This window comes from Lineus longissimus, chromosome 19, assembly GCF_910592395.1.
Source record: "Lineus longissimus chromosome 19, tnLinLong1.2, whole genome shotgun sequence".
NCBI classification, from domain to species: Eukaryota; Metazoa; Nemertea; class Pilidiophora; order Heteronemertea; family Lineidae; genus Lineus; species Lineus longissimus.
This window is the reverse complement of record NC_088326.1, coordinates 12,158,380-12,174,216: the sequence shown is the minus strand read 5'-3', so window position 1 is coordinate 12,174,216 and position 15,837 is coordinate 12,158,380. Positions and strand designations below refer to the sequence as shown.

At 42.1% G+C, this 15,837-nt stretch overlaps 2 protein-coding genes across 5 annotated transcripts; one reads left to right on the top strand and one right to left on the bottom strand.

Annotated features, from left to right (window-relative positions):
- Positions 1–5,113: 5,113 nt before the first annotated feature.
- LOC135503154 (cAMP-responsive element-binding protein-like 2) lies at positions 5,114–8,429 on the top strand. 3 transcript variants are annotated; one of them, XM_064796546.1, is made up of 3 exons: positions 5,114–5,255; positions 6,382–6,645; positions 7,035–8,429. In XM_064796546.1, exons 1-3 carry the CDS (start codon positions 5,193–5,195, stop codon positions 7,179–7,181), a joined length of 474 nt encoding a protein of 157 aa, XP_064652616.1. In that variant the 5' UTR covers positions 5,114–5,192; the 3' UTR covers positions 7,182–8,429. The 3 variants fall into 3 exon arrangements, with proteins under 3 accessions (XP_064652616.1, XP_064652618.1, XP_064652617.1); XM_064796548.1 differs by having other exon boundaries at positions 5,116–5,255; positions 6,448–6,645; XM_064796547.1 differs by having other exon boundaries at positions 5,118–5,255; positions 6,359–6,645.
- An 820-nt stretch (positions 8,430–9,249) lies between these two features.
- LOC135502890 (stromal cell-derived factor 2-like) lies at positions 9,250–15,145 on the bottom strand. Of its 2 annotated transcripts, XM_064796073.1 has the most exons (6): positions 15,051–15,145; positions 14,350–14,397; positions 12,323–12,518; positions 11,601–11,740; positions 10,940–11,021; positions 9,250–10,095 (listed from the first exon to the last, which is right to left on the bottom strand). In XM_064796073.1, the coding sequence occupies exons 1-6, from the start codon at positions 15,133–15,135 to the stop codon at positions 9,906–9,908; spliced, it is 741 nt and encodes a 246-aa protein (XP_064652143.1). In that variant the 5' UTR covers positions 15,136–15,145; the 3' UTR covers positions 9,250–9,905. The 2 variants fall into 2 exon arrangements, with proteins under 2 accessions (XP_064652143.1, XP_064652144.1); XM_064796074.1 differs by lacking the exon at positions 14,350–14,397.
- Between the last annotated feature and the right edge of the window lie 692 nt (positions 15,146–15,837).

Below are 15,837 nucleotides of genomic sequence, written 5' to 3'. Positions count from 1 at the left end.
GATGACCAGCATTGCCAGGCAAGAATCAAGAAAGAGAAGGTAGGAGTCTCGATCCCAGATAATGCCTGAGGTCAGGAAATGGCTCAGGCAGTCGAGTTTCGAGGGTAGGTAAGATTTAGATGTTAGTTTGTAAAGTGACAAAAGATGCTGGCTTTAAAATAGCATGCACTGTTCACTTGTTTTCAGATTTTTTTTACATAAATCTGGCTACCAGTAGGTTTCAAGCATCGCTTTAAAATAGCATTGCATAGGTCACTTTTGACAGATTTTTAACATAAATCTGGCTACCACTAGGTGGTATGTGGTTGTATGCTTGTATCATTTCAGGCAGCTTCTTCAATCGAAGGATGGATGACCAGCATTGCCAGGCAAGAATCAAGAAAGAGAAGGTAGGAGTCTCGATCCCAGACAATGCCTGAGGTCAGGAAATGGCTCAGGCAGTCGAGTTTCGAGGGTAGGTAAGATTTAGATGTTAGTTTGTAAAGTGACGAAAGATGCTGGCTTTAAAATAGCATGCACTGTTCACTTGTTTTCAGATTTTTAACATAAATCTGGCTACCAGTAGGTTTCAAGCATCGCTTTAAAATAGCATTGCACAGGTCACTTTTGACAGATTTTTAACATAAATCTGGCTACCACTAGGTGGTATGTGGTTGTATGCTTGTATCATTTCAGGCAGCTTCTTCAATCGAAGGATGGATGACCAGCATTGCCAGGCAAGAATCAAGAAAGAGAAGGTAGGAGTCTCGATCCCAGACAATGCCTGAGGTCAGGAAATGGCTCAGGCAGTCGAGTTTCGAGGGTAGGTAAGATTTAGATGTTAGTTTGTAAAGTGACGAAAGATGCTGGCTTTAAAATAGTATGCACTGTTCACTTGTTTTCAGTTTTTTAACATAAATCTGGCTACCAGTAGGTTTCAAGCATCGCTTTAAAATAGCATTGCACAGGTCACTTTTGACAGATTTTTAACATAAATCTGGCTACCACTAGGTGGTATGTGGTTGTATGCTTGTATCATTTCAGGCAGCTTCTTCAATCGAAGGATGGATGACCAGCATTGCCAGGCAAGAATCAAGAAAGAGAAGGTAGGAGACTCGATCCCAGACAATGCCCGAGGTCAGGAAATGGCTCAGGCAGTCGAGTTTCGAGGGTAGGTAAGATTTAGATGTTAGTTTGTAAAGTGACGAAAGATGCTGGCTTTAAAATAGCATGCACTGTTCACTTGTTTTCAGATTTTTAACATAAATCTGGCTACCAGTAGGTTTCAAGCATCGCTTTAAAATAGCATTGCACAGGTCACTTTTGACAGATTTTTAACATAAATCTGGCTACCACTAGGTGGTATGTGGTTGTATGCTTGTATCATTTCAGGCAGCTTCTTCAATCGAAGGATGGATGACCAGCATTGCCAGGCAAGAATCAAGAAAGAGAAGGTAGGAGTCTCAATCCCAGACAATGCCCGAGGTCAGGAAATGGCTCAGGCAGTCGAGTTTCGATGGTAGGTAAGATTTAGATGTTAGTTTGTAAAGTGACGAAAGATGCTGGCTTTAAAATAGCATGCACTGTTCACTTGTTTGCAGATTTTTAACATAAATCTGGCTACCAGTAGGTTTCAAGCATCGCTTTAAAATAGCATTGCACAGGTCACTTTTGACAGATTTTTAACATAAATCTGGCTACCACTAGGTGGTATGTGGTTGTATGCTTGTATCATTTCAGGCAGCTTCTTCAATTGAAGGATGGATGACCAGCATTGCCAGGCAAGAATCAAGAAAGAGAAGGTAGGAGACTCGATCCCAGACAATGCCTGAGGTCAGGAAATGGCTCAGGCAGTCGAGTTTCGAGGGTAGGTAAGATTTAGATGTTAGTTTGTAAAGTGACGAAAGATGCTGGCTTTAAAATAGCATGCACTGTTCACTTGTTTTCAGATTTTTAACATAAATCTGGCTACCAGTAGGTTTCAAGCATCGCTTTAAAATAGCATTGCACAGGTCACTTTTGACAGATTTTTAACATAAATCTGGCTACCACTAGGTGGTATGTGGTTGTATGCTTGTATCATTTCAGGCAGCGAGAACGAAAAAAGAGAAGGTAGGAGTCCCAGACAATGCTGACGCAATTCTTTAATATATCCTCATTCCTTGTCCACCAAGTTGTAGATAGTCAGCAATTTATTGCCATAGATTGAAGTTTACAGCAATGACTGAGATATTATGTGATATGTGTATGATACATTTCTGCTGAATCATCCAATATATTCAAGAACATCAAAAAAGGATTCCAACAACACTGTAAAGATCTAGAGGAGAGATTTCCAGGGAGTTTTGAAAAGTTTTGCTTGAGATTTTATTCCAAATTGAACGCGTCATTCTTATTCTAATATTTTAATGCCTAGGATCACATCTGAATTACTGAGATCCCCATTCCATAGGACTTCAAAGGAGAACCCATCAAAGATCGTCTCGAAAGACTTGCCTTGATGTGGATACGCTGCAAAACCACTGACGAGGAAAATCACTTCATCACCATCATTGTGGAAGTTTTATAGCCTTTTTGGGTCTTCAATTTATAAGGTTTGTGAAAGATCAGTGCAATACAGTCTATTTTCCATCTCAATTCTTTAATGAGGTATCCTCATTCCTTGTCTTTTATACTGAGAGTCATTATCAAACTGGTCATTCTCTGTTATTGTTTGTATATCAAAATATGGTGCCTACACAGAAAACCACAAATAGACCAGGCGCTTTATAAAAACACGAAAAAAACAAAGTACGGTGGGAAAGTGGTCTCACTTGTAGTAAAAATATGAACGTTTATCTTTCCAGAGATTGTCTAAACTGGTTTTGAAAGTGTCAAGTGTTTCTCTTTGCAGCTACAACACAAGGAATACTGTTTGGAACGAACCTGATAAAACAACTATCCATGCACGTTGATACAGAGCAGGACAATCCCCTCGATGCTCTTGTTTGAGGCAAGTGCCAATTCGAGCGCTGACATCACAGGGAATCCCCTATTGACTCGAGTGGTAGCATATGAATTGTCCACAAAAGTTTCTTTTATTTCATGAAAAGTGTGAAATTTGACAGAGTTTTTGAACAATGGCGAGCGGAGAAATCTTGGATATGATGTCAAAACATTCTAAGTTATCCTGAAATTACATGTTATAAGGTATTACAATCTACTAATAATTCAATTTCATGAATTTGGTCCCTACCGCCCTTTTTGCGTGGCTGGTCACATTGTTTCAAATTGCAACTTCCACGATTTGTTCCAAAATGTGATTTACCTACATGCTTGAAGATCACCTGTATGTAACTGCACATAATCTTGCACTGTGGCCCAGTGTGTTTTGCACCCTTGAAACTAATGTAATTTAGACCTTTCAAGCCTGAATGCTCTTGGGAGCGCCTTCCTGTTCTCAGATAGTCTGTGAATCAAATAAGCCACTAAAGTATGTTGATAACTTTATCATTTAATACTGTGTCACCTTCCTTTGTCCCACATCTTTTATCATTTTTAATTTTTTAAAATTTTTGCAGAGAATTTTTTTTGCATTACAATTTTTTTCTTTAGTGGTAAATGTTGGTCATTATAGCTAGATTAGAGGTGGGTTAGGCCTACAGGGTTTTGATAGCAGTAGTACAACATTAGTTTATTTCATGACTGGCAGTTAGTGCCGTCATCCGTAGCCACTTGTAGTGTAGCTGTTAGCGATATGATTGAGACTAGTGAGTGTAGTAGGTGTAGGCGCAACGTAGCTAAGGTTAGGCACTCACTGGTCTTTATCTAAACTCCAGGAAGATGACACACTCAGGGTAACTGTGGCCAAGCTGAAATACAATCTTATCACTGGTTTTAAACTTGCTTGAACCCAGTTGTTTGCTTTATTTGGGAAAAGTTTGTTATCAGATTTCAAAACTCAGAGGCTCAGTGAGCATAATGCACAGTTTAATGGTAATAGCAGCTCTAAATGGGCACTGGGCTTGAAAGGTTTGAAACATTCAAAAGTGATAAAAAGGGTAAGCAAAGGCAATTACTTTTTCTCACCCATTTTTTCTCAATCAAATATTGTTTATAAAATGTAAAATGTATGATGTAAATAATGAAGTACAAAATGTATAATTTTGATGTTTCCCGCGGCACAGCATGGAGCGGGAAATAGTTGTCTCCGCGGGGCAGTTGCCTTGGAGGCGCGTGCGGCACGTGATCAGTGCTGGTGGGTTAAGGGCTTTTTAGGCGCAAGGTGCGTTTTTCGGTTGCATTTGTCCGGTTCAATTTGGTTCTTGTACTATGATCCATGTTTTCAGCCAAAGGTGCTGTATATCCTGTAACCTGTGGCTGCAGAGTACATAGTAACGATGCAGTAGTTAATAAAGGCTGCGGCATCCTGTTGTATATATATTGACGTTGTTGTTGTTGATTGGCCTCCTTGGGGGAGCCAAGAGGAGACTAAGAAAGTACCTTATTTAAGTTGGCGTTATCTATGTTATTTAAAGGTTAAAAATGGATTACAGGCCCTTACTGAAAACTCATCTAGGAGCTGTCTGAACCTTTAATGTGGCAGCACCAGTGGGACCTACTTGCAGGCCCCTACTGTGAACTCACCCAGGAGCTATTCAAGCCTTCACCTCTTGATCTTAATACCATTAGGCCCCGCGTGGTGGCGCTGTATGCTGTATCAAAAAAAACATGCATTCCAGATGTCTTTGATGTGGCACACATAGGAGTATCAATCTAAGTGTCCTTGATATGCTACACAAGTGTCTTTGCTTTGGTTTGTCTTTATTTGCGGTAATAACCGCCCATATGCGTAACATAGACCTCGCTCACATGTTCTTTGTCCTTGCTACAGTATTCCTTGTCTCTGCTACAATGATCTTTGTCCCGGCAACAGTGTTCTTTCTCTCTTCTGCCACAACCTTCTTTGTCCCTGCCACGACGTTGTTAGGTGTTGCTTCACGCTGTCCTTGTCTTCGCTATGGGTTGTCCCTTTTTTGCGGTTATAACCGCCCATAGCTGACCCGATTGACCCCAATAACCGCGGACGAGGTGAGATCCAATCAGATTATCTGTTTTGGTTCTATTTCTGGAAACAAACCACGTGACTGGCACGTCAGAATGTCAATAAGCCATTGCACAATACTTTGCCAGAAAGAGCATTATTTCCTCGAAATATATTCACTGTTTTTACGATGGCAGAGGCATTTATGGAGCAGCGAATGCTGACAATTGAACAAGAAGATATGAAAGTCAAGGTTTGTACAATGATATTAAAATGTCGAGATTTGTTAATGTCTAAAATAGGGTGTTTTTGTGAAGGTGTAGTTTCATTTTCTGTCATTCCAGATCCAGCTGGATCTGAGTGGATGGAGTGCATGGGGTATTGGAAACTATGGATTACAAAACTATGGATTGGACTGGGAAACTCTGGACTGACAGTTTGCTCTCCACCGCCTGTGCGGTCAACATTATGATATCCGAGTCGGAATTGCGAGCTGAGAAAATGTGCTGGTGTTGGAAGTTGAATACACCCTAAGTCAAGTGAGGTGTGGGTCCTAGGGCAACACACTTGGCAGATGGGTCAAGAAGGTAGTGGTGTGGGTCCTTGGGTAAGGCACTTGGCATGCAGAAGGGTCAAGTGTGAGGTGCAGGTCCTTGGTCAAGGCACTTGGCAGATAGGTCACAAAATGTGAGGTGTGGGTCGGCCTTTGGCTACACAAGGAACAAGAAGGTATGTTTAAAGTTATAATATAAAAGAACAGAGGCCCAGGGGGGAAATTGACAGTTATATTGGATTTTGGCATTACGTAATCATTTCTCATGCATAATCAATCATGCTATTAAGCGGGTGCGTATCTTTGTTCACAGAGTTCTCGTTCCCCCAATTGTAAAGGCGGGGTTCTGCATGTATGTGTTGCACCCAGCTAGTCACTCGGTTACTATAGATCCATGCACTTGATTTGGACCAACGTTTACGAAAACGTCGCGTCTCGTCACGTCACATTAATGTAAAATGCATGGTGATGTGACGACGGCCAACACTACGTCATGTAAACGTTGTTCCCAATCAAGTGCATGAATCTATATTATGTTTTCAAAGCCAAATGATGCACATCCAATGCTTGGCTAATTCAACCATGCAGCACCCTGCAATTCTGATTGGGGGAATGTCAGACCTGGGCGATACGACCAGGGGAACATTAGGAAATGAGCTGGGACAGGGCACCAGTTCATTAATTCCAGGCGGTGGAAAGCGATGACTGTCACTTCAGACTCTCCCAGTCCAATCCATAGTTTTGTCATCCTAAATCTGGCAAGCAACTAAGGATAATGTTATCTCGTCTCTTTTTGTAACAAGTAAACATGTCCACATCTGTTCAGATTGAGGAAGCCAAAGATCAGGTCAACACAGATGATGTAAAAACCCAACTCTCAAATGTCTCCCAGGCTGGCAGTGGGCGAGTCAAGAAGACTGGCCGCAGAGGTCGTCGGCCGACAAAGGTTGATGTCAAGGTCAAACTGGAGCGGAGTCGCCAAAGTGCAAGGGAATGTCGGGCAAGGAAGAAGTTGCGGTACCAGTACGTTGAGGAGCTTGTCACTGACCGTGAACGAGCCATCCATGCCTTGAGACAAGAACTAGAGACTGTGAGTATGATTAAGACTAACATCCCTTTAAAGGGGGTGTCCAGTTCTGCGGTGATAGATAATTATGGCCTCCCTTCTGTTCATAACTGACAGAATGGCAAAACTTCTTTTATCTTTTAAAGGGACAATATAGGCAGCAGCTAGGCAGGCAAGATGAAGTTATACGAAGCCGCCAATAGGGTATCTCACATCTCACATTACGTTGAAATGATTCACGCTCGTACGAGGAATACATTTAGTGCTGAATCTGACATGACCCAGTGCCCTTACTGTATATATTAGTCACCTGAAGACAGCCAAATTAGCATCTCGGCTCCTGCCTATAGTCCCCCTCTAAGACTTTAAAGAATCAATTTTCACTTTAAAATGACTTTCGTTTCATCTTGTAGTGCAAGAAATGGTGTCACAAGATCGACCAAGGTCACATCCCTTCGGATGTCCATCGTATCCTCCTTGACGCCATGGAGGTGCCAGTTTCCTGTTGCAGTGGTGGTAACCATGGCAATGAGAAACATGGTGGTGGAAGTAACGGTTAGAGAATTTCTGATTCAATCGACAGAGGATTTGCCATTAAACGATATTATGATGTCACGGACTTCTTACCGTCAAATTCGAGAACTGAAAACTGAAAAGTTTTCACAGACGTTTTTTCTTCAATGGCCCAGGATCTGTTATTAAAGATTATGACATCGCTGAATTCTTACTAATATCAGTTTTGGTTTTGGTGACATTTTATTTTCACGGATTTCACAAATAAATTAGACTATGAAAGTTTTCTGTTCATAATTGCCAAATTCTAGAACACTGTGGACTAGGCCTGCAGATTTCATGCTAGCCAGGAATGGGTTTCAAATATCCCCAAGTTGTTAAGTTCATGTTTTCAACAAAAATTGTCTTTGTTTGGGTTTTGGGAGGGGTCGGGGGTGGTCATCAAATCTGTAAATGATAAACTTTTTAGTTTATTATATCACGTCAGCCCCATTGTCTTTCAAAGCAAGTGCATTTATATTGTATAACAAAGGGGAAAATTTGGCCATCACGGATAGCCAATATACTCTTGTGATCATTCGCTCATTTATCAATAGGTGTCGGTTGCTACTTACCAAAAATATATGTTAGTTGTTGTCAAGGTTAGCAATTGGTGTAAATTTCAAATGTAAATAGAACCTAGGTTTGTTGCATGATATTTCTCTGCAATATGAGAATCGGACATTTCTGCTAGGGTGTACCTTAAAATAAAATTCACAGTTCCTGTGTGGCATCACGAGGTAATCGGAGGCAAATTTTACTTCTGTTCCCTGCACCCCCTCCCTCCTCTCGAGACCTTTCCCCTCATTGGTTGAAGTACAGAGTACAGCCAGAGGGAAAATGTCTCAGATTGCGTCTCTCCGACTGCCCTTAAATAATCTCATCGCCACGTCTGATGATGTAAATTACTCAAATGTGCTTTCTTGTACAGGACTGCTAATTACGAGTATAGTTAGTAGAACCTCTCTATTATGGAGACCCTTGGCCTTCGAACTGAAATCTGCTGTCCTTATTAGAGAGGTGTCCTGATAACAGCGGTCAATTTGAATGAAAATTACAGGTTTTGGACCAAAACAGTGTCCATATTAGAGAGGGTGTCTGCAGTAGAGAGGTGTCCGCAGTCAGGCACTGTATTCTTGTAAATTATTATTGTAAAAAGGACTTCACTGTAACTACTGCGAGTCAGATGGAAACAATGTAAATGTAAGAATTTTTATTGTAAATATTAAATTAAGAAAAAGATTTCTTAAACTGGAAAAGAATGTTGTTGTCTTATCAATCTTACTTCTGGAATGTTTTTCGTGGCTTTTATAAGAAACAATATGATATGTCACAGAACCAGATGTCAGTTTTTGACTTCTCCTAAGAGTGAGACTGGCCGGCTTACCTTACACTCCCGATGCAGTTGACTGGCCTTGTCTTGCTGCCTGTTCCACAGAGGAAGGATGATCAGGATGACGTATTGGACTGACCAAGAGCTCGGCTTGGTTTGCAAGATTTTAAGAAGGATGTGCAAAACAGGAATCTAGGAGGAAATTTCACAACCTTCTTCGTGCAGCCATCCTCATATAATGGATGGTCTTCAACTCACTCGGCCTCTCGATATTTCGCTGGAGTGAAAAAAACCTGAATATCGGGAAAGTGTGAGTCTGAACGTATTGTGTCTTCAGTCCTGTTGCCCCTATAAACAACTAGTGGCTAACCATCGGACTGCATCAGAAAGAGGTTACAAGCCTCGAACATTTGACTTTCCCGTTCACGAAGTGGATGTCTTAACCACTAGACCATCGGGATATGTCAATCTTGCCGAAAGCTCAATCCACAATACTGCCACGATATTATGGTAGACCCACTTTGAATGGGTACATACAAATACAGTGGAACCTCCCTTAGCGGACACCTCTCTATTAAGGACAACCTCTCAATTAGGACACTAGGTTTGGACCCAAACTGGTGGTTTCCATTCAATTTGACCTCTCTAATCAGGACACCTCTCTGTTAAGAACATCACTTGTCAGTCCCGAGGGTGTCCTTAATAGAGAGGTTCTACTGTAATCAAAGATGAAACAATCCAAATAGAAAATGTCCTTTTTTATTCTTTTATAAATACCGACTTACAAAATCGAAAACACACATCTGTTTTAAGAAGTCGCAATTTTTGAAACTTCACTGCGCCCTTCCAACCTACGAGGGTTAATCAATAATGATATTGCCCACGGACATGACGAAACTGGGCAACATCAGTCATTGTCCCCAGTTCTTTGCTATGGGCTTTCTAAGCGAGGGTCCATAAACATTGAAATGCATCAAAAATCAAAAGGGTTTGGATTAGATTTGACCCCTTTCCCTTATCTGAACACAGAGACATTGATACAGACTGATATTTTTTATGAGGTTTTGAAAAAAAATGGCCGTAACCCCAGCTCCCAAACATCTTGATATTGTTTGGACTGTGACGGACATCGATGTGTGGACTGGTTTCACCACGTTCTTTTCAGTGGGAGGTACCCAATAGAACAAAGTAATTGCAATTCAACCAGGACGATTAATTGGGCTGACATCGACTCCTCTGCCTGTTTGCTACCCCGGCATACTGGTCTAGTTCGTGACATTCAATGTGTTGAATGTTCAACCGTAAGTGTAAGGAGTCCACAACAGCCTGTCAACAAATCCAGCTTGACAGAAAGGTTAATAAAATCCGAAGTAAAATCATTTCTGGAATGTCAAAATGTCTAGAATTCATCATGGACGTATGAACTGGATGGACCACCGGTACCAGCCCATGCATTATTCTCAGTCGGTTTCACGAAAATTCCCTCCATTGCTTGCCAATAGTTACTCTCTGTTGCTGACTGGTATGCGCTGATCTCGCGCTGACCGTAAATTGGACGTCCGTAACTGTCGCCAGTGACGTGTAGGTATCTGAAAGAAATAAGAACACGTAATTTTTGTCAAATGCCAACCAGGGGAGCTATATAGGTCATCTGAACAGTCTTCATCGTGTGAAATCGGCAGCGACATCGCGGAGAATCACCCACATCTCTGGGTCATAGCAAACCACCTCTCTGAGTCATAGCGAACCACCTCTCTGAGTCATAGCAAACCACCTCTCTGAGTCATAGCAAACCACCTCTCTGAGTCATAGCGAACCACCTCTCTGAGTCATAGCAAACCACCTCTCTGAGTCATAGCAAACCAACTCTCTGAGTCATAGCAAACCACCTCTCTGAGTCATAGCAAACCACCTCTCTGAGTCATAGCAAACAAACTCTCTGAGTCATATCAAACCACCTCTCTGAGTCATAGCAAACCACCTCTCCACGCTAGTCCAGTCTCAACATTCAACTGAAGGCCACTTGTGAACTATGCAACGAAAGTTTTTGCACGTACAGGAGAAATCAAAGCATACACAATCGAACATTCCCTAGTGGATACCTCTCTATCAAGAATACCCTCTCTAGTAAGGACACCCTCTCCATTTTAAAAAGACACAAGTTTTGGACATAGTTTGGTTCTTTCCAATCAATATGACCTATCTAATAGGACAGCTCTATGACAGCACTTGTCAGTCCCGAGGGTGTCCCTATAGAGATTCTGCTGTAATTATCCTAAAGTATTTGTGACACATTGTCGGAAAAACAGCCAAAATCAAAAACGCCATCGGCAACGTGTTCTTTGAATCACCACCAAAGTTTTCAATCGGATTCAATATTTTCTATTTCCCAGGTAAAGCACTGGTTGAAAGATAATGTCCATTGTCACTTACTTTGCTGTCACAGCATGTTTTAATCTCACTCTGTCCTCTCGGCTCCAGTAACTCCCTGAACACTGGATCATCCAATGGTCACCTACGAAAGACAAAATCACGTTTACGTGGACCGCATAACAAGGATGATTTGAATTCTACTGATGACACACCTTGACTATCGGTGGCATCAAAGTGAACACTCGTTAATGACTGTTAGCTTAGTTTGAGGGGACCCGTAGCCTTCTGGTTTAACACTGCTGGCTACCATTACCAAGCAATAGAGCTAGGGTTTCGATCCCAGGGTTGTCTGTCTGGATGAACCGGCATGGAACTGAAATTATTGGCTCTTCACAACACGTACAGTGTATCAAATATTTGAGAGTCTCTAGGATGAAACTGAAGCCCTGGTCCCTCGTACCCGAGTGTCTATGCCAGGGCAAGTAAAAGATCCCACAGAGCTGGACAGTAGCCTGTAGTGGACTCCAGACCTCCATACAGGCAGTTCCTATCAATCAATAATCATTGGAGTCACTCTCAGTGAGATGGTAGATGGAGGTCGCCTTCATGGGCCAACTGAATCAACACAAGACTCAGTCTTGTTCAGTATGAGGGCCTAACAGGCTGTTTTTAATTGGAAAGCCCCAGGCATGCAGGAAGAGGAGTAAGACTATGTTCCTACCTTCATCGCCATTTCCCCCTTCGCCAAAGGCGCTGACTTCTTGATTATGTGACAGCGGCGAGCTAAAATGATGACTGTGTAGGTTGCGTTTTGTTTGAATGTGCATCAGCCGGATGGTCTCGCCGCATTTTATAGGAGTTCTGCAAAAGAACAACAAATATTTAAAGGAATTATCGTCCATAAAGAATCGGGTGAAAAAAAATTGTGGTACCATTACAAATGGTGGCTAATACTCTAATAGCATTCCGCGAAGATGACGTCACTGCAGCTGCTGCCCTCTATTTCCTCATCGCTGAACTACAGGCAATGTCGGACAAACATGCGGTGTCGTAATGGATTCAGGCTTTCTAACTAGGGCAGTTAGATTCAATCTGGCACATGTCCGAGTGTTGGAAATACTACATAATTGTTCTGAATATTTCTCTCTCTGACTCTATGGTATCATTCATGCTAAAAACAATGCAGGGTCAAAGATAATTGACTTTGAAATAAGCTCAAATGCTTAGAAATAAGTGTCGATGTCCGACTGTCACGTGACTAAAAAGTCATCAATATCTTATGCAAATGACCTTGTGAGCTATAAATAGTAACTTCGCGGAATGCTATTTTAAAAACATAATATCTAGACATTTTCTTTTCAAATAGATGTACGACATACTGGCAGATTATTCACAGGTGGAAACTTACGACTATGAGAGGCACTGATCAAGAAAAACACTTACCCTCTAACACAATCCTTTCCCATTTTGCCTTTGACTTGCCAATAGCTATTATGGTCATCCGTTTCATCGACGCCCGTCACCGACTGTTGCCCGCTGCCCGACCCATATTTCACATCGTGGGAATGGAGTCGAACGGCCGATCGTGTGTTGAGGAGCTTGAGGACTGAGCCACATGTCACGAACTCATACTGAAAGTCTGGAATGGTATATGATCATATGTTTTTCATGGACAAGACTAAGAGTCCTTGATTCATTTGGATTTATGGATTTTTTTAACTCGGATAAAAAAAAGGAAAGGGTGTTATTTTAAGAGCAAGGTGGTCACAAATTGCTGAGAATGATGTGGGAAATGTTCTCCGTGACAATAGTCTGCCTCAACTGCAGGGCAATGAAGCCAGACGCTATTCACAGAGGATATCTCAGGAAGTTTATTATGATTGATATACATGTATTAAAGTGAAAGGGGAGCTATTTTCTGAATACGGAACCAAGCGCTAAGTTTATACTGCAATAGGGCGACCTGAAGATAATCATCAGACCTCTGAGAGGGGGCGTCTAAGTCTACCATCAGGACACCAGACATTGTTACATCCACATGCAGCACAATGCAACAATGGCATGTTCGTCTTTTTTTTTTTATTTTCGTGATTGCATGCATCTAGAATGTGATGCTATTTTTCACTCTTAATACGTCAATGGCAGTAACTTCAGCGACATTCCACCAGAGGTTGGATATTGTCAAGTCATGTATTTACATTTGTCTTGCCCCACTGAGAACAACGAACAATGCAAGGAAAGATGCTCTACCAAGGACAGCATAACAGCAGGAGGTGTAAAGACATGATAAATGATGCCAGATGCTATTCACAGGGGGCAGCACAGGAGATACTTGATAACAAATGCAAGAAAAGCGGTGGCAAAGGACCAGGGACTGCTCTATTCCTATCAGTCTATGCTTTGAAATCTTCAGCCTAATCAAGGGTCCCAATTCATGCAAAAATTCAGATTTTGGTTGCAATTCCAATAATGTTTTAATGGGATTGCTTCAAAATTATGTCCTGGTAGAATAGAAAATGCGATGAGCCCTTCCGGCTTTAGACATTTCACACCCTTGCGGACCTTGGTGAACAAGTGTCAAATCCTGGCCTGAGAAATAAATACTAAGTGTCCAATGTCCATCCTGGGCCAGAGGGACTACACAACGGGGTCTACACTGACAGCTCCAGGAGTCTGTCCTGTACTCCGTCGCAATAATACTTGACTTGCCAAACTCAGAAATGCAGCGCCACTCGCGGATAAAGATAGAACAACTCGACATTTTTTTCACCGGTTTTCGCTGCGCATGCGTACCAGCCATCCGGAAACTAATAATGGCGGCAATCTGAACTTGTTTTGTGTAAGTTTTTGAGAGTTCAAAAAGTTCTTTAAGGCTCATGATTTACGATAATTCAGCAATCCGATAACTTTTACCTGTTAAGAAACAGACGTACCACAGTTATAACCAGTTTACCTGTGTGAATTTGCTTTCACTGCGTGTAGCACAGTTGTTTTTCTTGTCCGTCGCCGTGAAAGATGACGGCTGGTACGCATGCGCAGCGAAAACCGGTGAAAAAAATGTCGAGTTGTTCTATCTTTATCCGCGAGTGGCGCTGCATTTCTGAGTTTGGCAAGTCAAGTATTGGCACCAGCTGCAGGGGGTTTAATGATAAATGATGCCAGGTTCTTTTTACATGGGTTGGACAGCAAAGGTCAGGAGGTTTTGTGATACAGGGAAATCCAAAAGCTGTCAATGTGGATGGCAAAAATTGCAATCAGTCCACCAAAGACGCAACAAGAGCAGAAAAGCTTTCTGCGCCTTTTTTCAGACTCAGATGGCGTTTTCCAACATAGCAAGACAACAATGCTGAATTTTAATCTGGGCCTTTCACTTCCTGTCCTTTGCCAACCAGTCTTTTATCGGTCTTGCTGACGCAGTTTGTCATTTTTTTACAGCAGGAAGGGCAAATATACCAAACACCAAGACAAACCCGTGATTTTTTTGGTTGTACTTGTCGATGAAAACCAAGACCAAATCCCTGAAGATTGAATGATGGCACAGATAGAGACATGATGCAGGCCTTGAACTTAACTATTGAACAAGTAGGCATAGCACCTATCGCACCAGATAAAGGGCCCAAAACAGATTCAGCTCATCAGTCAGTGGTTGTTCTGGCTTTTCTTTGCTTTTGTTACCTGTCTGCAAACTGTTGCGAAGAAGGCCTATCACTTATCGCATAGTACCTGATGTGGTATCTTAGAAAAACACATAGACCAATAGATCGTTGCAGTTGCACTTGATTGGGGACAGCGTTCACGTTAATGAGTAACCGTCAGAGCTGCAATGCATCGTGATGTGACGACGGCCAACACTATGACTATGTAAACGTTGCTCCAGTCCCAGTCAACTGCATGAATCTACAGTTGCACTGTGAGAGGCTAGTTTTGACAGTTAGACACCATGCAGCCAGTGAGAAACTCTGCATCCCGTGAAAAGTAAAGCAACAATCGTTTTGAAAATGATCCAGGCCTGCAGCCAAGTCAGTCAGCATTTTTTTTAAATCACCCTGTGCACTAAAAAGTTCAGAAATTTTTCAGAGTTGCGTGCAGTTATCAGTGAATTTCGGTGAATACGTAGGTCAGAATGGTTTATCAAATGGTTGTTTACTGTTCGATTCAACTTTATACATACCTGCTGACACTAAATAGTCACAGAAGACAACGAAAAAACAAATTAAAACACCAAAATTCCCCAAACTCATTCCACCGACCGCCATTTTGGATCCGAGACACGTCAGGTTTTAGTTTTAGACTCTTTCAGCAGTCTCCTCCATTCAATCATTACAGAGACTGGTACTTGACGGCATTTCACTCGTCATGAACTAGGTTAGGGGGCGTCGGCTTCCGGTGTTCGGTCACCTGTTTCTAACAAAATGGGCAACCTCGATTCAAGGAATACCAACACGATCGGTATTGACAGTCCATCCACACTCAGCACAACTAGCGCGTACGACTCGGTAAGCGACGGATCTCGGGCCTTGAAGCGCATGCCCAGTATGAATCGTGCCGAACGCTCTGGCGCCAGGCCCCATGGGAGAGGAAATTCTTCCAGGCCTAACTCTGGTCCCCGAAGTTGCTGTTAGGCTGCTTGTAGGGGTATTTCTGTTCAGGCATCATGCTGGATCATTTTTAACCCCCCCCCCCTCAATAAGTCCTTCTGAAACGCTATAAACAGATAAAGGACCACAATAATATACAATATTGGTTCTAGTTCTTCGATTTGCCGCTAGTGTTCCGTCGTTGGATACCGCGTCGGAAGTAATAAAGATAAGCATGGGACTTGTCAGCACCATGCTTGGGGTTCATGGAATAACTCGTCCCCCGTTCTCTCCCTAAAAAGGGGGGAAAATGTCCACCCCGAGACGGAGTAATTTTTGATTTGATGTAATCGCGTAGTTTTGCTTTTTTAGCTCAGATGG

Coding starts and splice junctions, on each gene's coding strand:
- LOC135502890 (XM_064796073.1), bottom strand. CDS start 15,135: ATGGCGGTCGGTGGAATGAGTTTGGGGAATTTTGGTGTTTTAATTTGT. Junction 14,398..15,050: donor TGACTATTTAGTGTCAGCAG/GTATGTATAAAG, acceptor TTCAATCTTCAG/GGATTTGGTCTTGGTTTTCA. Junction 11,022..11,600: donor AGGGGGAAATGGCGATGAAG/GTAGGAACATAG, acceptor TGTCTTTCGTAG/GTGACCATTGGATGATCCAG.
- LOC135503154 (XM_064796546.1), top strand. CDS start 5,193: ATGGCAGAGGCATTTATGGAGCAGCGAATGCTGACAATTGAACAAGAA. Junction 5,256..6,381: donor AAGAAGATATGAAAGTCAAG/GTTTGTACAATG, acceptor ACATCTGTTCAG/ATTGAGGAAGCCAAAGATCA. Junction 6,646..7,034: donor TGAGACAAGAACTAGAGACT/GTGAGTATGATT, acceptor TTCATCTTGTAG/TGCAAGAAATGGTGTCACAA.